General features: G+C 45.2%; 1 protein-coding gene and 1 pseudogene across 2 annotated transcripts in view; both read left to right on the top strand.

Moving 5' to 3' along the window:
* The first annotated feature begins 1,386 nt into the window (after nucleotides 1–1,386).
* On the top strand, nucleotides 1,387–2,223 carry LOC101525066 (ras-related protein Rab-5C-like; annotated as a pseudogene).
* Nucleotides 2,224–9,317: 7,094 nt separating this feature from the next.
* COP1 (COP1 E3 ubiquitin ligase) overlaps nucleotides 9,318–23,221 on the top strand; it is a 156,776-nt gene continuing 142,872 nt past the window's right edge. The window contains exon 1 of one of the 2 annotated variants that reach the window (XM_058660701.1): nucleotides 9,318–9,855. In XM_058660701.1, the coding sequence (XP_058516684.1) occupies nucleotides 9,476–9,855 (380 nt within the window). In that variant the 5' untranslated portion in view covers nucleotides 9,318–9,475. The remainder of the gene's footprint in view (nucleotides 9,856–23,221) is intronic. The other variant, XM_058660700.1, reaches the window with a different exon arrangement.

Genomic DNA, 23,221 nt, shown 5'->3' with positions numbered 1-23,221 from the left:
CCATCACCTTCTGCTAGATGCAGGCATTGGGTTCACAAAAGCATTTTCAATTTTTCTGTCAACTCATATGACTACTTTTTTTTTTAGTTTTTAAGTATCACATTCATATTACCTCACATCATTATTTTTTTTAAAGATTTTTTTTTTTTATTGGAAAGGCAGATATACAGAGAGGAGGAGATACAGACAGGAAGATCTTCTATCCGATGATTTACTCCCCAAGTGACCGCAACGGTCGGTGCTGCGCTGATCAGAAGCCAGGAGCCAGGAACTTCCTCCAGGTTTTCCATGTGGATACAGGGTCCCAAGGCTTTGGGCTGTCCTCAACCGCCCTCCCAGGCCACAAGCAGGGAGTTGGATGGGAAGTGGAGTTGCCGGGACTAGAACCGGCGCCCACATGGGATCCTGGAGCATTCAAGGCGAGGACTCTAGCCGCTAGTCCCTGCGCCGGACCCACATCATTAATTTTTAAAAAACAATTACAGCAACAGAGATTGATCTTCTAACTGCTGGCTCACTTCCCAAATGCCCACAACAGCTAGATCTGGGGGAGCCTAAAGCCATGAGCCAGGACATCTCTTGTGGTCTCCCCTGTGGGTGGTAGGAGCCCAAGCACCTGGACCATCACCCACTGCTTACTAAGAGCATTGTCAGGGAACTGTATTAGAAGCAGAGTAGACAGAGCTCAAACTGGCCTTCTGATATGGGACGCCGGTGTCAAGCAGCATCCTAGCTTGTGCTATAATGCCAGCCCACACCAACTTGTTTTAATAGAGCAATCACAACATTTTTTAAACAGCTTTACTGAAGATCACCGTTCATTCAGGTACATGGTAAAAGAGCAAGCAGGGAAAGTGGTAAGCTCTGCAGGTGAGCTGGGCAGATGAAGCTTTGCCAAGGAGGGTCTTTTGGAGGCTGTTTAACCAAGGGCAGGGCTAGCCACAGATGGAGACCGGCAGCCTTATGTATCACACTTGAATATCTCAGAAACATGAGGCTGCATCAAGGAGAGGAATTTTGTGCAGTAATCCAGATGACTACATCTCATTTTGGAGTACCTGGGTTTGATTCCAGGTTCAAGCTTCTGATTAAACCTTCCTGTTAATTCAGACTATGGTACAAGTAATTGAGTTCTTTTTTTTTTTAATTTTGTATTTTACGATAAAATTCCATAGGCTCTGGAGACTTTTGGGCTATGACCAAGAAACATTTTTGTCTCAGGATTATAACAATTTTTAGTTTTTATTCTACAAATCTTCTGATAAAGGTAACATTTTGGTGCTATAAGATTTTATAAATGGCATTTTCTTCTTTCAATTTCCAATTGTTAATTGATAGAACATGAAAATGCAATTGAGCCCTAGTAATGCCGCAGGCCCTGGAGCTGCCTTGGAGACCCCCCTCCCCACAAGTGCCTCTCTGTACCACACCGGCCTCCAGCCCGCCCGGCACTCACTGGTCCCACCACACGCAACAGGCCATGGCGGGTCGGGGAGGTGCAGCGCAACCCAACGGACCAGCCGCCGGAAACAAGATCTGTCAGTTTAAGCTGGTCCTGCTGGGGGGGTCTGCAGTGGGCAAGTCCAGCCTTGTCCTCTGCTTCGTCAAAGGGCAATTTCACGAGTACCAAGAGAGCACAATTGGAGCGGCCTTTCTCACACAGACCTTCAGCTTGGACGACACCATGGTGAAGTTCGAGTTCTGGGACACAGCTGGCCAGCAGCGGTATCACAGCCTCGACCCCATGTACTACCAGGGCCCAGGCTGCCATTGTGCTATACGACATCACCAACACAGACACATTTGCACGGGCTGAGAACTGGGTGAAAGAGTTACAGAGGCAGGCCAGCCCCAATATCGTCATTGCACTCGCAGGCAACAAGGCAGACCTGGCCAGCAAGAGCGCCGTGAAGTTCCAGAAGGCACAAGCCTATGCAGACGAGAACAGTTTGCTGTTCATGGAGACCTCAGCAAAGACTGCAATTAACGTGAATGAAATTTTCTTGGCAACAGCCAAGAAGCTTCCCAAGAACGAGCCCCAGAATGCAGCTGGTGCTCCAGGCCGGAACCGGGGTGCTGACCTCCAGGAGAACAACCCAGTCAGCCGGAGCCAGTGCTGCAGCAACTGAGCCCTCTGCCTGCCCACTGCCCCGCCTCCTCCGCCCGGAAGACCCGACTGGAATCCACTCTAACCAATCGCACTGAACGCTTCCGGCCGCCGCTGGGGGCAGGGAGAGGCCCCACCGTGATTTCTCCATATAACTGATCACAGGCCGGAGTGAGCTATTCCACCATATTCACTTTTTTAATATAGATGATCTGCTCTTCCCACTTCCTCCCCTCTCTGCTTGTCTCCCACTTGTCCTTTGCTGGGAGTAGCCATGTGCTCCCGGACCCCACCCTTGTCCAAGGGCACAGGGACCAGGAGATAGAGTGGTTTCCCTTCCTTTCCCTCCCGCCCAGCAGCCGACTCCACAGCAGCATCCACGCCCTCCCCTCGTGTGGAGCCGTCTCCCTTGGCTGGAGGCAGTGGGGCAGGCCTCGGGACAGGGCACAGAATGGCAGCTCCTCCATGCGCAGTGGCTGGCCTCAGGGCCCTGGCGCCCCACTGGGGGAGACCCCTCAGCATTACCACAGCATTACCGTCCATTGCCCATGACCCCTCCACCCTCGGTCACCCCAACCTCTGGCTCTGAGCCCGGTTCCGACCAGATCACGATGATGAGTATTTGGGGGTGGGTGGGTGGGGAGCGGGAGGGGATGGAACCAACTTTTTCTGTATTTTGTATTGTATGTTTTCTTCAACATGTAACCAATCAGTATCTTGTCAATATAGTCAACCAATCAGTGGAAAAAAAAGAAAATGCAGTTGAACATTGCATAATGATTTCACATTATAGAAGTTTACTAACTTCACAGAGTCCACTGAATTTCCTGTGTCATATCATCTACGAATAAAGACAATCTTATTTAAACAAGCAAGCAATTGAGTTATTATCACTCATGTAGGATTAGCATTCCTGGGCCCTGGCTTCAGCTCCAGCCCAGTGCCAGGTACTGGGGGCATCTGATGAGTGAGCGAGCAGATGGAACTCACTCTCAATGGCTCTTTCTCAAGAATAAATATATAAATAAACAAATGAAGCCCCAACTAGAAATGTTACTGTTAGTGCTAGGGAGGCGTACCCTGTGATACAAACATCCAATACGAGCTCTGCTTTGTGTCCTGGCTGCTCCAGTCCATCCAGCTCCCTGCCTGAGAAGACAGTGGATTCTGATCCACGGTACTTGGATCCCTGCACTCACTCACATGGGAGACCCAAATGAAGTCCCAGCATCAGCCACTGGGCCAGGCCACTGGGGAGGGAGAAGCAGGATGGGAGATTTCCCTCTCCTCTCTCTGCAACTGTACTTAAAAAAATTAAACAAACAAGAAAATAAGCTTCCTTCTGCCTTCTCTCTTGCATTTGCTTCCCTTTCCTTCTGCTCCCAGGAGACACAGCCTGGGCAGCAGGTAGTAGGTGCCTCAGCCACATGCAGGCAGTGTTTAACCCAGATCAGGGAGTGCCTTGGTGCTGAGGGTCTGAAATCAGCAAGGTTGAGGGACTGAGACCAGCCCAGTTGGGAGGACCATTGTGGAGATCTTGGAGGATTATGAGCAGCACACAAGGGGGTCACCAGCACCCCGTGTTGCCATGTTGCCAGCCTGGCTGGGAAGAGTATCCAGTGTCTGGTGGGAGGGCCAGCAGCAAGCAGCCGTGTGTCCCTGTCCTATTGACATGGCCCAACTTGGGATGCAGGATATCAGGGACAAGACTGTGCAGGAAGTCCTGATCTTGCACACAGACTTCATGTTGGGCCACTTCATTTGTAGACTCTAGTGCAAAGGAGAACTTACCCAGGGGAGTATGAAAGATGGGTCTGTTATGCCAGTGAACCAACTGAAGACTTCAAACACCTCACCAAAAGGCAAAAAAAAATCCAGCAACTTTTCAGAGCAATGAGGATCATTTGGGGGAAACAGACATTGACACTAACAGGAAATTCTCTCGCTGTTAACACGGATCCCTTAGATGAGACAGGAAGATTTTCAGCCAGCATTAGGCAAAGCCTCTATCCCTAATCAACAGGAAGCAGATACCAAAGATGAGATGAATTTGCATCCTTCAATAGCCCTGTAGGTGAAGGACTGGAAATCTCTGAGGGGGGAATGAAATGAGTTAGGCAGGAAGCCACCTTGTAGTCACAAGCTGGAAGCCATAATTTTCCTTTCAGCCTATCAACGAAATGACCCCTTCTCCAGGAAGTACTTCTCAGCTGGGACTTGAGTGTGGTGTCACATAACCACTTCCCATTCCAGACTCATAGAAGCATGGCAATGAGGAAGGGCACTCTCTTTTCCCAGGGACACAAGATGGAAATTTTCAACTGTCTTTGAAACATGGATTCCAATCAGAACATGTGGGCAAGACAGGCAGGTTGAACTGATTTTTGTAGATCCGATGCTACCCCACTAGTTTGCATTGAAGACCAACCCAACATACTGCAGCCCCTCATCTCTGTGAGACTCGTACTGGCTTCTGCTTGACGGAAGCAGCAGATGATCTGGGAACATGCATTGCTACCACCCACCTGGGAGTGGTTCCTGGCACCTGGATTTTGCTTGGTCCATCCAAGGCCACTGAGGCCATCTGTGTGATCAGTCAGAGGATGGAAGAATTTATCTACCTCTGTCTTTCACATAAGTAAAAATTAGAAAAAAAAATTAGAAAATAAAAAATTCATTGAAAATGGAATGGTTCAGTTTATATTGGCACTAGAAAAAAATTTTTTTTAAAGATTTATTTATTTTTGTTGGAAAATCAGATCTACAGAGAGGAAAACAGAAAGCTCTTCCATCTACTAGTTCACTCCCAGGTGGTCACAATGGCTAGCGCTGAGCATATCTGAAGCCAGGAGCCAGGAGACTGCAGGGTTCCAAAGCTTTGGGCTGTCCTCCACTGTCTTCCCAGGCCACAAGCAGGGAAATGGAACGAGGGACAAAAACTGGCACCGATATGGGATCCTGGAGTGTGCGAGGTAAGGATTTAGCCACTGAGCCATGGTGCCAGGCCTGGCACAAGAACATTTTTAAATCCACACGTACTAGGTGTCTTCAAACAGTTCATGGAAATTTATTTACTTTGAAAAAACTATGCATGAATCTAGGTGGATTTTTTTTGCATTTAAATATACTTTATTTCATCATTTTTAAAGATTTATTTATTTTTATTGGACAAGCAGACTTAACACAGAGGAGAGACAGAGAGAAGACATCTTCTGTCTGCTGGTTCACTCCCCAAGTGTCCACAACAGCCAGAGCTGAGCAGATTTGAAGCCAGGAGCCTCTTCTGGGTCTCCCATGTGGGTGCATGTCCTAAGGCTTTGGGCCGTCCTCCACTGTTTTCCAAGGCCACAAGCAGGGAGTTGGATGGGAACTGAAGCAGCTGGGACAGGAACTAGCACCCTTATGGAATACTAGTGCATTCACGGAATGGATCTAGCCACTGAGCCATTATGCCTAGCCCAAACAAACACGCTTTAATTCCATTTTTTCCACAGACGTTCATGTCTGGGAAATCCTCTTGCTAATTACTATATCCCACCTTAATTCTTTCCAGAGTTCAGATTTCATCTGGTCATTTTTGTGGTTAACAGGATCAATATATTTAATAATATGATTAACTGTTTGGACTCAGATTTAACTTTATTTCTTCCTGCTTATTTTCCCAGTTGCTACTCCCCTGAACTGCCTGCCTTTCTTCTCTGTGTTTGTGTACTGTGCTGTTTCCTCTTTTCGCTTCTGCTTTCCCAGAATAGCTTGCCTGTGGAAACTAATAAGATCTGTGCATTTCCAAATGGCCCTCACGTAGTTCTCTGGTGTAGAAAGGAAATTGCATTGCATCACATACCTTCAACTTCCTTTTCTGAATTTAGATTTTCCTGAAGATAGATTCCAAGCACTGATGATTTCTTCTCCTTGGAGACGGCTACTTCTGGCCATCTGAATAAGCCATCAGGAAGGAAAAGATTATTTCACCCACGTGGCTTACATTTCTGTACATTATCACTCAGTGTCTGTGAGGGTTAGCCACTGGCATCAGATTCCCCCATGTGTTGGCACACACATGAGTTCTGTTCTACGTTTACAGTCAGACAATCTGGAGGTAGAGCTCCGGGATCCACAGTTAACACACTTTCTAGAAGAATCTTCCACAGACTAGTGTTTAGCAGTCATCAGTAAGTAATCACAGTAAGAAGAGCCTGGTCACTGACAGACTTACTGACCTCCAGGTACTTCTCTCCTTCACTTTCTCCTGCGCCTCAGCCTTGTGCTCTGGAATCCTGCCTGGGCAGACGGACACAACACTGTCTGGTTCCAGATTCACTTAGCACATACACCACCACTAGATGTCTCTAACTCCAGCACAGTGACAGCACAAACGACATCTCTGTAGTGACTGCTTCCTCCCCTGTCCATCATTTGTACTCAATTCCCTTACCGGCCACGGCGTGAAGCCAGGAAAAGACAGTGATGTGTAAGACAAGCTTGGGCAATGCCCTCCAGGAGCTGAGATTCCTACACAGAGCTAGCACAACAAGCTGTTTTCAGAATATTTCACTTTTCCTGTCACTGTTTTAATCTAGAATCATACCATTTATGTATTGCTGTAATTTTTCTGTTCCTAACCTGCCACCTCTCTCAAAAATTAATCTGTTGAAAATTCAAGTCTTTATTATTTTAAAATATATTTCAAAATATTTTTATTTCAGAATAGTTTTAAACTTACAAAATCAAAAATGTGGAGTTGTACAAGCTGTGCCATATACTCAAACGCAGCATCCCCTATTATCAACATCCTACACGTTTGCCACACATTTTAAAAATTATTTTTAATTATTTTTATTATAAAGTCAGATATACAGAAAAGAGAAGACAGAGAAGAAGATCTTCCACCTGTTGATTCACTCCCCAAGCGGCCCCAACAATAAGAGCTGAGCCAGGAGCTTCTTCTGGGTCTCCCACACGGGTGCAGGGTCCCAAGGCTTTGGGCTGTCCTTGACTGCTTTCCCGGGTCACAGGCAGGGAGCTGGATGGGAAGTGGGGCCGCCGGGACTAGAACCAGTGCTCATATAGGATCCTGGTGTATACAAGGAAGAGACTTCCAGCCATTAGGCTACTGGGCCAGGCCCACTGTCACACTTATTTTTTAACTCACCAACTGCCTTGCTTCCAATTTTTATAGGCTATTGTTTCAAACTACATTTGAGGTCTTTGTGATCAAATCACCAGATAAATTTCTCTAAAGAAACTCTTCTTCCTCCATCAGACGTATGTCTGAATTTGCTACGAGCCTTGTCTGCTTACTTTCTTCCTGGGCTCATGACTTTAATTATACCTCTGGCCTTCAGTGATGTTTCCACCCGATTTGTTAAACATTTAGCCTAAGTTCTTGGATATTTCTTTTTTCTAAATCTTGCATTATTCCACCGGCTGCCTGGATATAGGAGCCATGTCTTTATATACCTCTTCCTTGCGGATCCAGGCTTAGGCACAGCGGGTGTCTAATAAATCTTCATCATTCACTCATTTATGCATTCCCTCATCAAATAATCATGGAATGCCCATTGAAAAATCACATGCTCCCTGCTGTCACATCACTAAAAACTTAGTTGGAAAGACAGACATTAAACATAAAAAATGACATGATCCCCACTAGGTGATTCATGTTAACTGGCAAAGAACCAGTTCATAAGGACCTATCCCAGGCCAGGACCTATGTCTACCATCAGAAGCTGACAGGCCTAATGAGGGCAATCAGCAGAGTCAGCAATGCACATAAAACGCCCCATCGCACAAAGGAAGGTGCGAGAAGCCGTGCTGAGGACAGTCAGGAGGACTTCCACTGAGTCTCAAGAGTGAAGTTTAAAACAAGGTAGGGCCTGGCGTGGTAGCCTAGCAGCTAAAGTCCTTGCCTTGCACGGGCCCCGAGATCCCATATGGGCACTGGTTCTAATCCCGGCAGCCCTGCTTCCCGTCCAGCTCCCTGCTTGTGGCCTGGGAAAGCAGTCAAGGACGGCCCAAAGCCTTGGGACCCTGCACCCACATGGGAGACCCAGAAGAAGCTCTAGGCTCCTGGCTTCTGATCAGCGCAGCACCTGCCGTCGCATCAGCTTGGGGAATGAATCAACGGTTGGAAGATCTTCCTCTCTGTCTCTCCTCATCTCTGTATATCCTCCTTTCCAATAAAAATAAATCTGAAAAAACAAAAAGCACACATGGTTAGAGAAGGCCAGGTTTTCTCCCAAGAGCTGTTTTCAGAAACACTGCCCGTGTGCACAGCGGCGGGGCAGGCCCTGGGCTGGGCCCGAGGAGTGGGAGCGCAGCTGCCCTGGACGTGCTGCCCAGCCACGGGGCCGGCTGCTGGGCTGTCCGGGGCCGTCCCGGGGTCCTGCGCGAAGGGCGCGGATGCTGGCGGGGACCAGTTTGCTTGTCCGCGTGCTAGACTGTATCATCGGTGAAGGGGGATTTTGACAGTCACCTTTGGGAGACTCCTCCCAGCAGGGGACGGCCACAGCGCACCCCTGCTGCAAGGCTTACGATTTAGCACTTTCTACCTTCGTCTGCTGCTCACAGCACTGAGGCAGCCACTGGCCTCGGCCGACAGGGAACGTGGTAACTTGGCCAACCAGGGCTCTTCCCGGCGGCTGCCCGCGTTCGGAGGCCGCGCTCCTACCTCAGCACACAGCGGCGGGCCGCGCGGCCGGCCTCTCCCGCTCGGCGTTCGAGAACGCGGCGCGGCACTCGCACGCATGCGCCGTGCAGCCGGGCTCCGACGCCCCGAGGGGCCCCGCGAGCGGCGCGCGTGCGCAGTCGCTCTTGCGCGCGCACGCTTCTCTCCCCCCTCCCACCTCCGCCTCTCCAGCCGTCCTTCCAGAAAGCCGCGCGCCGCGCGTGCCATTCCTCCCACTCTTCTCGAACCCTTTCCTCGTCCACGTCACGGACCCTCACAGCCACCGGCCGGGGAGCTCCCGGTGGGCCGCCGTCGCCGGCCGAGCGTGCCCGGGCCTTGTGGCCGCGCCGCGCCCGCCCCTTCCGCCGCTGGCGCGCGCGCACGACCGGCCGGGGCGCGCCGGGGTTGGCTGCGGCGGCGGCGGCTGCCCGAGCCGGACTGGCTTCCCCGCCGCGGCGGCCCTCAGCCGCTCCTCCGCCCCCTCCCGCCGCGCGCCGCGGGGTGGCTGCCTGCAAAAAAAAAAAAAAAAGAAAGAAAGAAAGAAAAGAAAAAAAAATAAAAAAAGGCAACTTTATTGTTCCTCGGCCCCACCTCCCGGCGCGGCGCGCGTCCTCAAGATGCGCTGAGGCCGAGGGCAGGCGCGGCGGCGGAGGGTCGCGAGCCCTCTCCTCCGAGCGCCGGCCGGAGGGGAGGGAGGCAGGATGTCCAGCAGCCGCCAGGCCGGCTCGGGCTCCGCGGGGACGAGCCCCGGCTCCTCGGCGGCCTCGTCGGTGACTTCCGCCTCCTCGTCGCTCTCCTCGTCGCCGTCTCCGCCCTCGGCGGCCGCGGGGGCGCTGGGGGCCGGCGGGGCGGCGCAGGCCGCGGGCTCGGGCGGCCTCGGGGGCCCGGCGCGGCCCGTGCTGGTGGCGGCCGCCGTGTCGGGCGGCGGCAGGCTGAGCTGTGCGGCCAGGCCCAGCGCCGGGGCCGGCGGAGGCGGCGGAGGCTCGGGCCTGAGCGGCGGCAGCAGGAAACGGCCTCTGCTGGCGCCCCTCTGCAACGGGCTGCTCAACTCGTACGAGGACAAAAGCAACGACTTCGTCTGGTGGGTTCTCGGCGGGCAGCGCCGCTTCCGCCTGGCCCGGTGGGGAGGGTCTGCTTCCCGGGTGGCTCGCGGGGCCCGGCTGGGGAGCAGGAAGAGAAAGGGACGCCAGGGAACAACAGATCCGGGCGGAGGCGCGCGTGAAGGCTCGCATCGGTGGTGGCTGCCAGCAGGGGAAGTGGGCGCTGGAAGGCTGGGCACCGGGTCAGCGAAGGTGCCTTCGGTGGGAGAGGTTCAGGCTGCTGAGAGGTGGAGCTGGCTGGCGCGGATTTGCTTAATAACAGCGTGGTGGGTGATGCGAGAATTGGCATAGCTAGGGTGTAGTGTAAGTATCCATTGTGTACATCTCTCTACTTACCCGTCTCCAAGGGGAGGGCGCTGGTTTTTAAATCTGCTCACCAAACAGCCTGCTTGTTAGCTGAATCCCCTGCAAGAAGGCACTGCACTGATGGAGTGTTAGCTGTCTGGCAGGTGTGTCTGCTACCCTGGGTACCACGGCACACTGAAACTTGGGAAATGTTACATGTTGTAGACGTTTTGTGGTCGGAGTTGCATTTTGAGGGATACACAGTAGCACTCAGTCCTCTCTTGACCCAGAGAGGATTGCTTTGAAAGGGAGTTGATTGTCTTGCTGATTGCGGTTTGAAAGATTTTAACTGGGCTCTAGTTAGTGTCGCGAGGATGAGCCGGGAGCTGCTTTGAACTGATTAGGAACTCGCGGGGCTTTGCGCCATTCCTGCAGATGAAGTTGTTGATAGTGAATGCAGGGAGTTAGCGTGCACTCTCTTGGGGGAAGTTGCTTCCCTTCAGGGTTGCGGGTGAGCAGGATTGTTAATAAACATGTGGGAATAGAAATGATCAGGAAGGTTGGTTGATGAAGGTGTACAGATTCTGCTTCCTGCAGGAAAACGGTGTCTTAATTCGTAATTCGACCTTTGCCATAAGTTGTTTTAGATTCCCACTTAGTTCCTTTTTTCGTTGCAGCATCTGTGGCCGGGCTAAGCGGTGCTTCCCAGCCCTGAGCGTGTCACACCCTGAGGTGGGAGATGGTGACACAGTGGGGAGTGGCAGAAGTTAGCACTTTGTAAATACCGTTTTCTTTGCAGTTGTCGGTAGACAAAGAGCGAACTTGCCAGCATCTCCGCGGGTCACTGAGGAAGAGCAGTAAGGACAGCCGCCGTTCAGCAGCAGTTACTCTGTGACATTAGCTTTCTGCTGGGCACCCTGCAAGTTTTCACTCTACTGTAACTGGCTAATAGGAGCAGATGACACCATTATCGCTTTATCAAAATTTTAATTTGTCACCTAATTAAAAAAATTCCAGTCTAATTTTGAGTTCTAATCATGTTCCCTAGACTTGTTCGCTAGAGTGGAAAGCTTCAATAAAAATAGCTAAAAGCTCTGAATATTTCACTTTCTCTCTAGGAACCTCATTAGTCTATTACTTCTTTTTCTGGCGAGTTTGAGTATTCAACGGGATTAATTAATGAGCCTTTTTCTGTTGTTAAGCCAGCTTTGATTTGGATGAGAATTAGGCAAAAAGCAAGCAATCAGTTTCCTTTCTAAACGGCTGTCAGTGGTTGGTCTTGCCTCAGAGTCAAGCTTAACCGGTCCCAGATTCCTCTGTGCCTTCAGAGCCAAGTGAGGCCCAAGTTGAGATAGTTATAATTCATTATTCCTCTATAGTGCATTTTAAGCATAGGCTTAAATACTTCACATTTCATTTTATCGTTAGAGCAATGAACTTACGTGGAACTTGTCTTTGAAAAGTATGCCTCCTGGGCAGCTTGGTGGCACAACAAGCTAATCCTCTGTCTGTGTTACTGGTGTCCCATTTTGTCTCTGGTTCATATCCTAGCTGTTCCACTTCCAACCCAGCTACCTACCTATGGGTTGGAAGAGCAGGGGGAGACGGATAAAGTATTTGAGGCCCTGCACCCATGTGGGAAACTTGGAAGAATCTGCTGATTCCTGCTTTGGACTTCACTGTGGCGTTTGTGGCAGTATGCAGAGTGAAGCTCTCCCTCTGTCTCTCCTCTGTTTAAATCTTTACCAAAAAAACAAAAAAAACTAAGCAACAACAGCAACAACAAACCCAAAATATAATACCTATTGAGGCTCAGAGATATTCAATACCTTTGTTTCAAATTGGATAGCTCAGGAAAAAAATGAGAACCTAAGGGCCCAGCACCATATCCTAGTGGCTAAATCTTCCCCTTGCAACCTCTGGTATCCCGTAGGGTGCCAGTTTATGTGCTGGCTGCTCTATTTCCAACTCCCTGCTTGTGGCCTGGGAAAGCAGTAGAGGTGACCTAAAGCCTTGGGACCCTGCACCTGCATGGGAGACCTGGAAGAAGTGCTTGGCTCCTGGCTTCAGATCAGCTCAGTGCCAGTCTTTGTGACGACTTGGGGCGTGAACCAGCTGATGAAAGATCTTTCTGTCTCTCCTCTCTATAAATCTGGCTTTCCAATAAAAATAAATAAATCTTTTTAAAAAAATGAGAACTTGATCTCAACATTTTAAATTTATAGTTATCTTTGAATACCCTTGGGCAATAATACATTGATGTGTTAAGTACTTATATCTAGCCCAGTGGTTCTTAAAATGGAATATGTGGAAGGAAGCAGCTATTCCAGATAAATATTTTTATCCCTAACCAATCCTCCGTATTGGCACGCATCCCTAATGCCATAATCAGAATTAGTGGTAGGGTGACCAGTTGGTAATAAACATAGTTTTCCCCCCGACAACAACTGATTTATAAGTCATGTATATGCTGCCAGAGGTGCACGTTGGGGTCGCTTATATAGGAAAGTAAGTTTATATTGCAGAGTTAATATTTGAGGAATTTGTACTTTTAATATTTCATACAAAGGCTAGGGAGTGTATTGTGATGTGGGAACTTAGAGGTGGGCAACCTGTAGTAAGGGAGTGAGTAGCACTTAGCTTTATGGTGGCTAGATTTTTCAGTGTGCAAAGTCTTTGTTACTTTGACTTTTCCCTATTTTTCTTACATGGTTCGCTTACATTAGCCTAACCTATTTTTGGGGAATGCTACCTTCTGTTCTGGCTCCTCTGTTTTACTCTGTGACTACTGCCTTTGCCCTAGCTTTTCCAGCTGTTTTCAGGGATCATTTTTCTCCAAGTAGCGGAGGAAGTATGTAGAATGGTACTCCACAAAGCTCACAGAAAATGGAGTTTAAGATTACCTTTCTTTAGTGTAAAAATTTTTGAAGCCCGTATATATGAGGAGTCTTCAGAAAGTTAATAGAAATTGTGTGTTATGAAAAAACCTGTAAAACTTTAAAAATTTTGCACAAAATAAATGTATCTGTTAATTACATTTTCCAACAAGTTTTGCAGGTACACAGTGAACTCCTGTGGTGCAGTTATCTGCATGACAGAAGAGGGTCAGCCTTGCCTAGATCTACCACTAAGTCCATATGTGACTGCCTGTTATGCCTCAGACTAGACCCTGTGTCAGTATCCTCACGCACCCCATAATGTGATGTGAAGACTTTGAATCATCGAATTAACCTGACGGTGTTGTTTCTGTTAGTACCATGGAAGGTGATTCTGCCATTTTTATGTTTGTACGATGGCAGATATTAAATACTCAACAGATTTTTGTTTTAGTCCTCAACCTACCATTCTGGGCATCTACTACCTACTAAGTACATTTAGCATTAAAGATTAAACACCTTGATCATTTCTGGGGTGATTTTTCAAACTATTAAGTACTGAAGTTCAGTGGTAGTTATTATCAAACCTATCAGAATGATAATAAAGTTTGTTTAATGAAAGTTTGGGTTAGACATGGACTTACAGTGTATTTGCTGTGTTTTTTTAAATTGGACATCAGAGTAAATGCATTTTGAGATTATTTATGGAATATAATTTACTCTTTGATAGTAAAGTAAATGGAGAAATGAGCTCTTTTGACCTTCGTAAGTGTATACATATAAGACTGCATAACTTAAAGCTTGCTGAAACAAAGTTTAAAATTCATTACATTGTTGTAATAATATTGAAGAACTACCTTGAATCTGAAAATCTAACTGAAATTGATCCTTTTGCTTCATAAGTGTATGTTATTTAGATGACAGGGATGATGAAGTGTTCTCTGCAGAAAATGATGTCAAATTACAGCTTTTCAGTACCATCCTTCCAACTAGCAGATAGCTCTTCATCAGTGTCACCAGAAAACTTAGATGAATCAGATGATCTAGAAAATGAATATGATTACAAGGCAGAATATGCAGGACAGTTCATCTGAATTCTAGTTCATAAAGAGGCAGGGACTTGTGCATTACAAGTTCATTACTAAATGACTTGGGGAGTTATCTTTTCCTTTAACAGATTTTTCTTCCTTTTCCTAATAATGAGCCAACATTACCAGGTGATCATTTTGTATTGTTACTGATGAAAGTAACGGCGACCTTGGCGACCTTAAACTTGTCATTTTCCTTCTATGTACAGGTTTGCTCTTGGGATGATTTCGTTCTCTTTTGTGTAATTAGCTCAGTCTGCAACCTAGTTTCTTAGAAAACTTTGAAAACCTTTAAAAAAGAACACCCAATAATTAGCCATTCTTTTTCTTGTTAAGATTTATGTTATCCCAGATAAATGTCTTAGATTTTGGTTGTTTTCATTTACTTATGGTATCATCCTTCTGTCCCCACATTCCTAGCCATGACTTTCTGTTTCACTTGTGCTTTGCTTTGTGTCTTTCCATTAAAACAAAATTTAATGATTTATCTGTCTTTTATTTCAAAGGTGTATTTACAGAAAGGAGAAGAAAGATCTTCCACCCTCTATTTCACTACAAATGGTCATTAAGGCCGGAACTAAGTTGAACTGAAGCCAGGAACCAGCAGCTTCTTGTGGGTCTTCCTTGTAGGTGTGGAGGTCCAAGTTCTTGAGCCATCTGCTGCTGTTTCCTTGGGCAGCAGGCGAGGAGCTGGGCCAGCCGTGGAGTAGCTGGGACAGGAACTCAACCCCATGTGGGACGCCAAGGCTATGGGCAGAGAATCAGCCTGAAAGCCTGCGCACTGACCCCAGCTCTGTGACTTTATGTATTTTTGTGCCAGGATCTATTTGTTTAAATGCCTACATTTACATATAATATTTTCATGAGAGTTACTTTTTTCTTCTTTTCCTTTTGTGTAAGTTAGCTATTCTTTCATTTTTTTATACATTCATTGACTAAATCTTTCTCAGTGGATTAGTAAATGGAATGATATCTGCTTATTCTGTTTCCTATATAACCTTTTTTTTTTCTTTTTATTGATTGCATTGCATTATGTGACACAGATTTATAGGCACTGGGACTCCCCCCGACCCCTCCCTAAACCCTGCCCCCCATGGTGGATTCCTCCACCTTGTTGCATTACCACAGTTCAAATTTAGTTGAGATTCTTTCATTGCATGCATTTACCAAGCATAGAGTCCAGCATCTTATTGTCCAGATAAGTTCAGCGATTTCTTGGGGAGACCATCTCTGGTCTGAAGGTAGAGCCAGCAGAGTATCATCCCAATCAATTAAAAGCCCCAACATAACATTGGTAACAATTTATAACATTATGGAATTAATTGACATGGTATTGAGTAACCAATATGTTAAAAGAAAGAAAAAAAAGAATGCAAGTTCTGAACCACATCTTGTGACTTCTTCGTTGACATTTTAATTATTAGTTTATATACAACCAGGTTCTATACACCTTAAAATGGCTATAGATTACTATTCAGCTATCTCGTGTCTATTTTAATTTCAGTATTTAGCAGTTTATAGCATTGAAGCATGATTTTGCTGAACCTGGATGTTTTTCAGGTAGTCTAACTCTATAACAAGACATATGTCAACAGTTTAGGTGAATAGTTTTAGTAGGGATGTGCAGAGAAATCGTAAATACCCTAATGAGGAGTAACTAATCTTTGTGTCCCTCCCAGTGAGGTATAAGTGAATCCATGCTGACCGTTTCCTGTCTGATTCTAAGCTTTCCTTATTGTTCTCTATCTATTCTAGATTTTTTGTTTGCTTCTTCGTTTGTTTGTTTTGAGGGGTTGTTGGAGCGATCCTGATGGTCATTGCAAGATAGGGTGGGGACCCAAAGTCGGAATCAGGCAAGGACCAGAGAAAGCTCCCCTCCCTAGTCCCGAAGGAAGTTTACTGTTCTTCTCTTTCTGCAGACTGCTCAGGGCTCCTGGTTATCGTTCTGGTGACCTTGGATTCTGCAAGGCAGGATTTGGACTTCTTCCATCCCATGTGGTAGATCCAAATGGGGGTGGATGACCTCAGAGTTCTTGGCCTCCGAAGGCACCTATATAACCTTAAAGAAGTCATTGTCTTGCTAGTTTGGATTGGCTGCTCCCCCAAATTCAGAGTTGGAACATACAATCCGACCAGATGCTTTGGGATTCTCTCCCCTCAGAATTAAGTCAAGGAAGGGCAGTTAGCTTCAGAGATGATGAGACAGAGTGGGCTTGTTAACATCATATATCTGTTTGGGGAGATTTTTTATGTCTTTAAGAAAAAAATCTACTGTCTGCTGGTTTACTACCCCCAAAACCTGCAATAGCCGTTGCTAGGATAGACTGAAACCAGAAGCTTGAACCTCCTTCCTGGTCTCATGTGGTTGCCAAAGACCTAAGTACTGGCATGTTAGCAGAAGTGCAAGAATTGGAACTTGAGCCCATCTTCTGATAGAGGATGCAGGGTTCCCAAGCAGGAACTTAACCACTGTGGCACACGCCCACCCCTATTTAAATTCTTGAAGCAGAAAGTTTAAAATCATGGGCCCAGTGCGGTAGCCTCGTGGCTAAAGTCCTTGCCTCACATGAGACAGGATCTCTTGTGGGTGCCAGTTCATATCCTGGTTGCTCTACTTCCCATCCATCTCCCTGCTTGTGGCCTGGGAAAACAGTAGAGGACAGCCTAAAACTTTGGAATGCTGTACCTGTATGGGAGATCTAGAAGAAGCTCCTGGCTCATGGCTTCAGATTGGCTCAGTTCTGGCCATTGTGACTGGTTTTATATTCCTTACTTGTCTTAGAGCTTTTTCATATAGTTGTTATTAACACTCCCATTTTACACTAGAGGAAATGAAGCCCAAATAACTTATGTAAGCTTGTCTCAGTCCACACATTGAATCATGGTGGTTCTAGTAATTGTGATGCAGAGTTCAAGTTCTTAGCGTTTGCTTTACATGCTTCTCATTATTGAGAAGAAGTTTTATAACAAGTGTTTTGAATTCTGTGTCCCCCATTTTCTTGATGTCTTCCTCAGTGAACTCTGAGCTTGGCAAAGAGCTTTGCTCCTTGCAGGGGATTCTGCAGTAATAATGAAAAAATCATTGTGAAGAGTGTTGAAAAGAGAAGAAAATATTTTCAAAATTGATTTATTTAAGTGAAAAATCAGAGTTACAGAGACAGAGGGTCGCACAGAAAGCTGTCTTCCATCTGCTGGTTTATGCCTCCAGTGACCATGACTCTTGGAGCTGGGCTGTCCAAAGCCAGGAGCCAGGAGCTTCTTCCAGATCTTCCACAGGTGCAGTGGCCCAAGCACTTGGGTCGTGTTCTGCTTCCTGGGCACACTAGCTGGCAGCTGGGCTGGGAGCGGAGCAGCTGGGACTGGACTTGTTGTATGGGGTGTTGTGGGGTGCTGACGCCTAGGCAGCAGCTTTACCTACTGTATTAGAGCACCTACTGTATTAGAGCACTGGCCAAGAAAGCAGACAGTTTGAAGTGTATTGTTCATTGAATGGTGAGAGATGAATATACCTTTGCAAACAACAGCATAATGGAGACAGATTATTTTCCATGATATGGTTGCATAGACTCAAGAATTTCCCCTGCTATTCCTGTCCTTCGTACCCTGTCCCTCCACCTTCCCCCAGAATCTTTTCCCTATATTGTCACAATAGTACAGTCCTTCAGCAACAAAGTCCCATCATCCTGTTTAAGTGTTTCATGGGATTGTAGGTGTAGACAGTGGTAGAAAGTCGGCTATCCTATAGACAGAGTATTTCTGTCCTAGAAAGTTCATGAATCCCAACACTTTGCATTCTGTCTTCTGTCACCTTTGACACCTGACAGCGACCTGGTTTAGATTACCATCATTTTGCTTTGTCTAATACTTAGGGGTTAGTTCAGTATATGTGGTCTTTTGTGCCTGGCATTTTTCATTGGGTATACTCTTTTGAGATAACCAATAGTCTTGAATGTATCAGTAATTTTTCCTTTTAATTGTTGAATAGTATTCTCTTACAAGTATAACATGATCTGTATTTTTGTTAAAAGATAACTGAGGGTTTTTTTTTTTCTTGTAGTATTTGAGTATTATGAGGAAAGCTGCTGTAAATATTCATGCTCAGGTTTTTGTGTCGGCATCTCTGTTGAGTAAGTCTGATGGCTCTAGGTTCTGTGGCAAGTGTTGGACTGCAAAACTATTACTTAAGTGGCTATAACATTTTGAATTTCCCTCAGTCACATTAAGAAGTTCCAGTTATTTCACATGTTTGCTAACACTTGATCTTTTCAGTCTTAAATCTTGGTCATTCTCGTGTATATGCAGTGGTATCTGATTGTCATAATTTGTGTTATCTTTGTGATTGGAGAAGTTGATCTTGCTTTTGTGTGCTTATTTTTCATTTGAACATCTTTTTATTCCTTTTGGATATCTTTTGTGATCTGTCTGTCCCAATCTGTGCACTTTGCTTGAAGCTGCTTGGGATGCATTCTATATTCAGAATATGCATCTTTTTGTTAGATCATTGTGTATGATGCTTTCTTGTGGTCTGTTTCTTTCCTTTACATTTGAATAGTATTTTGATGTCCACAAGGTTCCCAATTTAAGTACAATTTAACTCCAATTTATCGATTCTTTCAGTTTGCCAAATTGCGTACCAGCTAAGAAATTGTAGTCTAGTGTAAACAGTTCTTCAGTAGTGTTGTTAGTGTTGTTATGGATATGATCCATTTAAGTTACTTTTTCTAAAAATATAATGTGAAGTGGAGAGTGTCAAAGGCAAAGTTAATCTTCCATCTGTTGGTTCACTCCCCAAATAGCTGCAAGAAGCAGATCTGGGCCAGGCTGAAGCTGAGAGCCAGAAACTCCATCTGGGTCTTCTATATGGGTGGCACAGACCCAAGAATGTGGGCCATCTTCTGCCTTTCCAGGCACGAAAGAATAAAGCAGAGCAGCTGGGACTTAAACTGGCAATTAATGACGCTATGCTGAGCAGATACCATGGTGAGCTGTCAACTTGTAAGATGTGTAAGAGGAATGTGTAAGAGGCAACTTTAGAGACACTCCAATGGCATGCTTCCATTGAAGGCAGTCTTTATCCACTATACCACGATGTTGGCATCGCAAAAGTCCTAACAGGTACTGTTGGTTAGGGCACATTGGAAGTGGCTGTCATTTCGTTCAGTTATGTGAAATAAAAATTACCTGCTTCAACACATGAGTGTGTTTTCTGCAGACTGAGCAAAGTTTTTTTTTTTTTTTTAAAGAATAATGAATTACTGTTTTATTCCTCATGAACTAACTGTATGTAGAGTTAGTGGATAGAAAAAGAGTCTGGAATGCAGTGAAGTAGGGTTAGCAATAGTTTTAAGGCTGGAGTCAGATATGAATTAGCTGTGGTTTTACGATTCCACACCAGTTCCTGCTTCAGATGGTCCAGCTCTGGCTGTTGTGGCCATTTGGGGAGCGAACCAGCCGATGGAAGATCTCTCTGTCTTCTCCTTTCTCGTGAATCTGCATTTCAAATAAAAAGAATAAATCTTAAAAAAGCGAGATTGCAGCACCAGGGTCATTAGTGCTGTGAATTCTTCAGTGGGAGTTTCACTGAAGTAATGGACAGTATTGTGTGGAAAAGCGTGCTTATCAGTGACTCAGTGAGAAAGTGGGTCAGAAATTATTTTGCATCAAAATAAACTTAGCTTTTAATTCCGTTTTCTGTAAATTTTCTGAAGTACTTTTGTATACTCAAAAGATTGGTACTTGATAAAATTGTTTTAATTAAGAATTTTTTGGTGAAGCGTACGGGTGTCTTAACTGATTAGAAAGTATTTGATTGGTATGATTGTTTTTTCATGGTAAACAGTGGTACATTTTATTATTGACATTTTAGAACTAAATAAAGGAGAATTCTATCTCCTCCTTAATTTCTGTGTCAAAGTCTTTTCTCAGTTTACTGTTGTGATTCAGACCTGTCTTTGGATATATGCATTTCTGTGATATATGTGTATATGTGTTTTAAATTAAATTTGTGGTTCCATAGATCTGGTTTTCAGTGCTTTTTTTCACTTACCAAAGCTAGCCGTGTTGCCTCACGTGTCCTAACTTCATTCCTTCTGACTGTGCCTAGTGTATCCACACAGCGTCTCAATTGTGTGCAGAATAAGCATCTAGGACACTTCTAATTTGTTGCTGTTACAGCAGTACTACTGAAAATATCTTTATAAATATTCCTTTATTACCAAATGTGGATGTTTTACATACTGTGTTTATACACCTATGTGTGTTCATGTACAAGATTATTTCATAAAGCTTGTGGAAAATCAGACTAAGTTTATTTCAGTGCAAAATATTTGAAGTACATGCATTCTAAGAGATTTCAGGAAGGCCTATGGAATAAGGGAAATGAATATCATGAAGAAAGATGCATAGATTCAGAATTTTATACTTGATCTTAGCCAAAAGGCCGAGAAGCGATAGATTCAGAATTTTTAAATTAGATTTAAAAAATTCTATTTCCTTTGAACTTTTGGATGTGCCATTATAACCAGGTACTTACATGCATACGCATACTTAGATGGGTACAAGTTTATAATCTTGGGTGAAGAATTGCTAGTCAGTGTATCTGAATTCTTATTTTCAGGTTGCTTGTTGAAGTCTTCTGTGAGGAATGTTATTTCCCCATTTTCTCCCTAACATATATGGCATTCTAATTTTGTAATTATTTGATAAAGACATAGTGGTTTTTTCTTCTTTTTGTGCTCTTGTTAATTATGAGTTGCAGCGTTTTCCTTATGCTTGAAAAGCTGTAGGTTTTGCCCTTCTGTAAATTATTAATTCACATTTATTTCCATTTTTTCTGCCCTTGGGTTTTGTGTCTTGTCTGTTAATTTGTGGAAATTGAATGGTGCCATTTGGGACTGTATTTGTGAGTTCTTTTTAACGATAGTGTTGTGTTCTGCATTCACAAAAAGTATTGGGAGCTAACCAGTGTTGGTGGTGGCGTAGAGAAAGTGAAGGCTAGCGCACTTTTCTTGGAAATAAATTCATTATTGAAAACAATATTGAGATTTGGTAATAAAAAAGTAGAATTCCACTGCTGAGTATATAGCCCTCTTAAGCCGCAAGCTGCACACCTGATTTAAACCAATCAGGGGTGAAGACAAAAATGAAATAAGCAAAATACCGCTTGGCCATAAGTAAACTGTAACAGTTTACTTAGTATTTGCATTATATTTTATATTCTCAGTCATCCAGAAAGTTCCATTGTATTAGGCATCATATTGTAATTTGGGGGTGATTTGAAGTACATAGTATATGCAAATATTCTGTCCCTTTACATCAGTAGCTTGAACCTCTCTGTAGGGTTTGATATACTGAGGGATCCTGGAACCAGTCCTTCACGGATACAAAACGATCATGTGTCTGGAGGAAGTGACAGATGGCCTTGCAATCCCTTGTTCATTACAGCATCGTTGACACTACCCGAGAGTAGAGTCAACCTGAGTATCCTTGAGGATTGAATGGTAAAGGAATGTTGCCCCCAAAATGAGATGTTGTTCTATGCCTTAGTTACTTCTGCTATTACCTGATACCAGGTAATTTGTAAATGATGGGGAGTTAGTTTTCACAGTCCTGGACCCTGGGAAGTCCACCTCTAGCTACCACTGGAGCCTGATAAGAGTCCCGTGTCTGCTTCCAGGATGCTGCCTTGAATTCATGATCTGAGCCTTTTTTAAAGGACCCTCAGCCTATCCGTGAAGGACTCTGCTCTGTAATTTATCTCATCTTTAAAGTCTTACTACTTACTACTATCGTACTGGTCATTATGTTTTTTTTTTTCCCTTTTTTTTTTGACGGGGGGTGTTATTAGATTTCAGTATATGGGGGATACATTCAAATCATAGTATTTGCGGAAATCATGCAATTTGACACAAGAACCTGGAGATATGCAAGCAAAATAAGCCAGGCACAGAAGGACATTTGCTGCATATCATGTACATATGGAATATTTTTAAAGATTTTTTTTTTTACTATTTTTCGGATTGACAGCATTTCATAACAGCCACATCGATCACAACAACAATAACAACAACAACATCAACAACGAATTGCAGCACCCTGATAATAATAATGATTTATTTTTTAAATTCCTATTTATTTATTTATTTTTTAAAGATTTATCTATTTTTATTACAAAGTCAGATATACAGAGAGGAGAGACAGAGAGGAAGATCTTCCATCTGATGATTCACTCCCCAAGTGAGCCGCAATGGCCGGTGCTGCACCGATCTGAAGCTGGGAACCAGGAACCTCTTCCAGGTCTCCCACGCGGGTGCAGGGTCCCAAATCTTTGGGCCGTCCTCAACTGCTTTCCCAGGCCACAGGCAGGGAGCTGGATGGGAAGTGGAGCTGCCGGGATTAGAACCGGCGCCCATATGGGATCCCGGGGCGTTCAAGGAGAGGACTTTAGCCGCTAGGCCACGCCGCCGGGTCCAAAGATTTAGTTTTATTGCAAAGTCAGATATACTGAGGAGGAAGAGAGAGAGGAAGATCTCCCGGCTGATGGTTCACTCCCCAAGTGGCCACATGACCAGAGTGAGCCGATCTGAAGCCAGGAGCCAGGAACTTCTTCCAGGTTCCCACGCAGGTGCAGGGTCCCAAGGCTTGGGCCATCCTCGACTGCTTTCCCAGGCCACAGACAGGGAGCTGGATAGAAAGTGGAGCTGCTGGGATTGGACGAGGACTTTAGCCGCTAGGCCACCATGCCAGGCCCTATGTGTGGAAATTTTCAAAAGAGTCACCGAAGCAATGTGATTACTAGGGACTAAGGGTTGGGGAACATGAAGAAATGTTGCTGTAAGGGGCCAGTTTCCATTGTGTAGGGTTAATGTGTTCTTGAGAGCCTAAGTACCATACACTGAGTGCAGTCAGCAGTGCTGTGTTACCCTTGAGCCTGTAGATACCAAAGGCCATCTCTGTAAAAGAAAAACTAACTTTGAGTTGATGGATATGTTAATTAACTTAACTATGACAATGCTCTCTGTTCTGTGTGTATGTGTGTATTTCGAGTTTTTCCTCTGGCATCCAGGTATTATCCTTGTGTTTGTGCTTGTGTCTCTTAG

Source organism: Ochotona princeps, chromosome 2, assembly GCF_030435755.1.
Source record: "Ochotona princeps isolate mOchPri1 chromosome 2, mOchPri1.hap1, whole genome shotgun sequence".
NCBI lineage: Eukaryota > Metazoa > Chordata > Mammalia > Lagomorpha > Ochotonidae > Ochotona > Ochotona princeps.
This window is presented reverse-complemented; position numbering and strand designations above follow the sequence as displayed.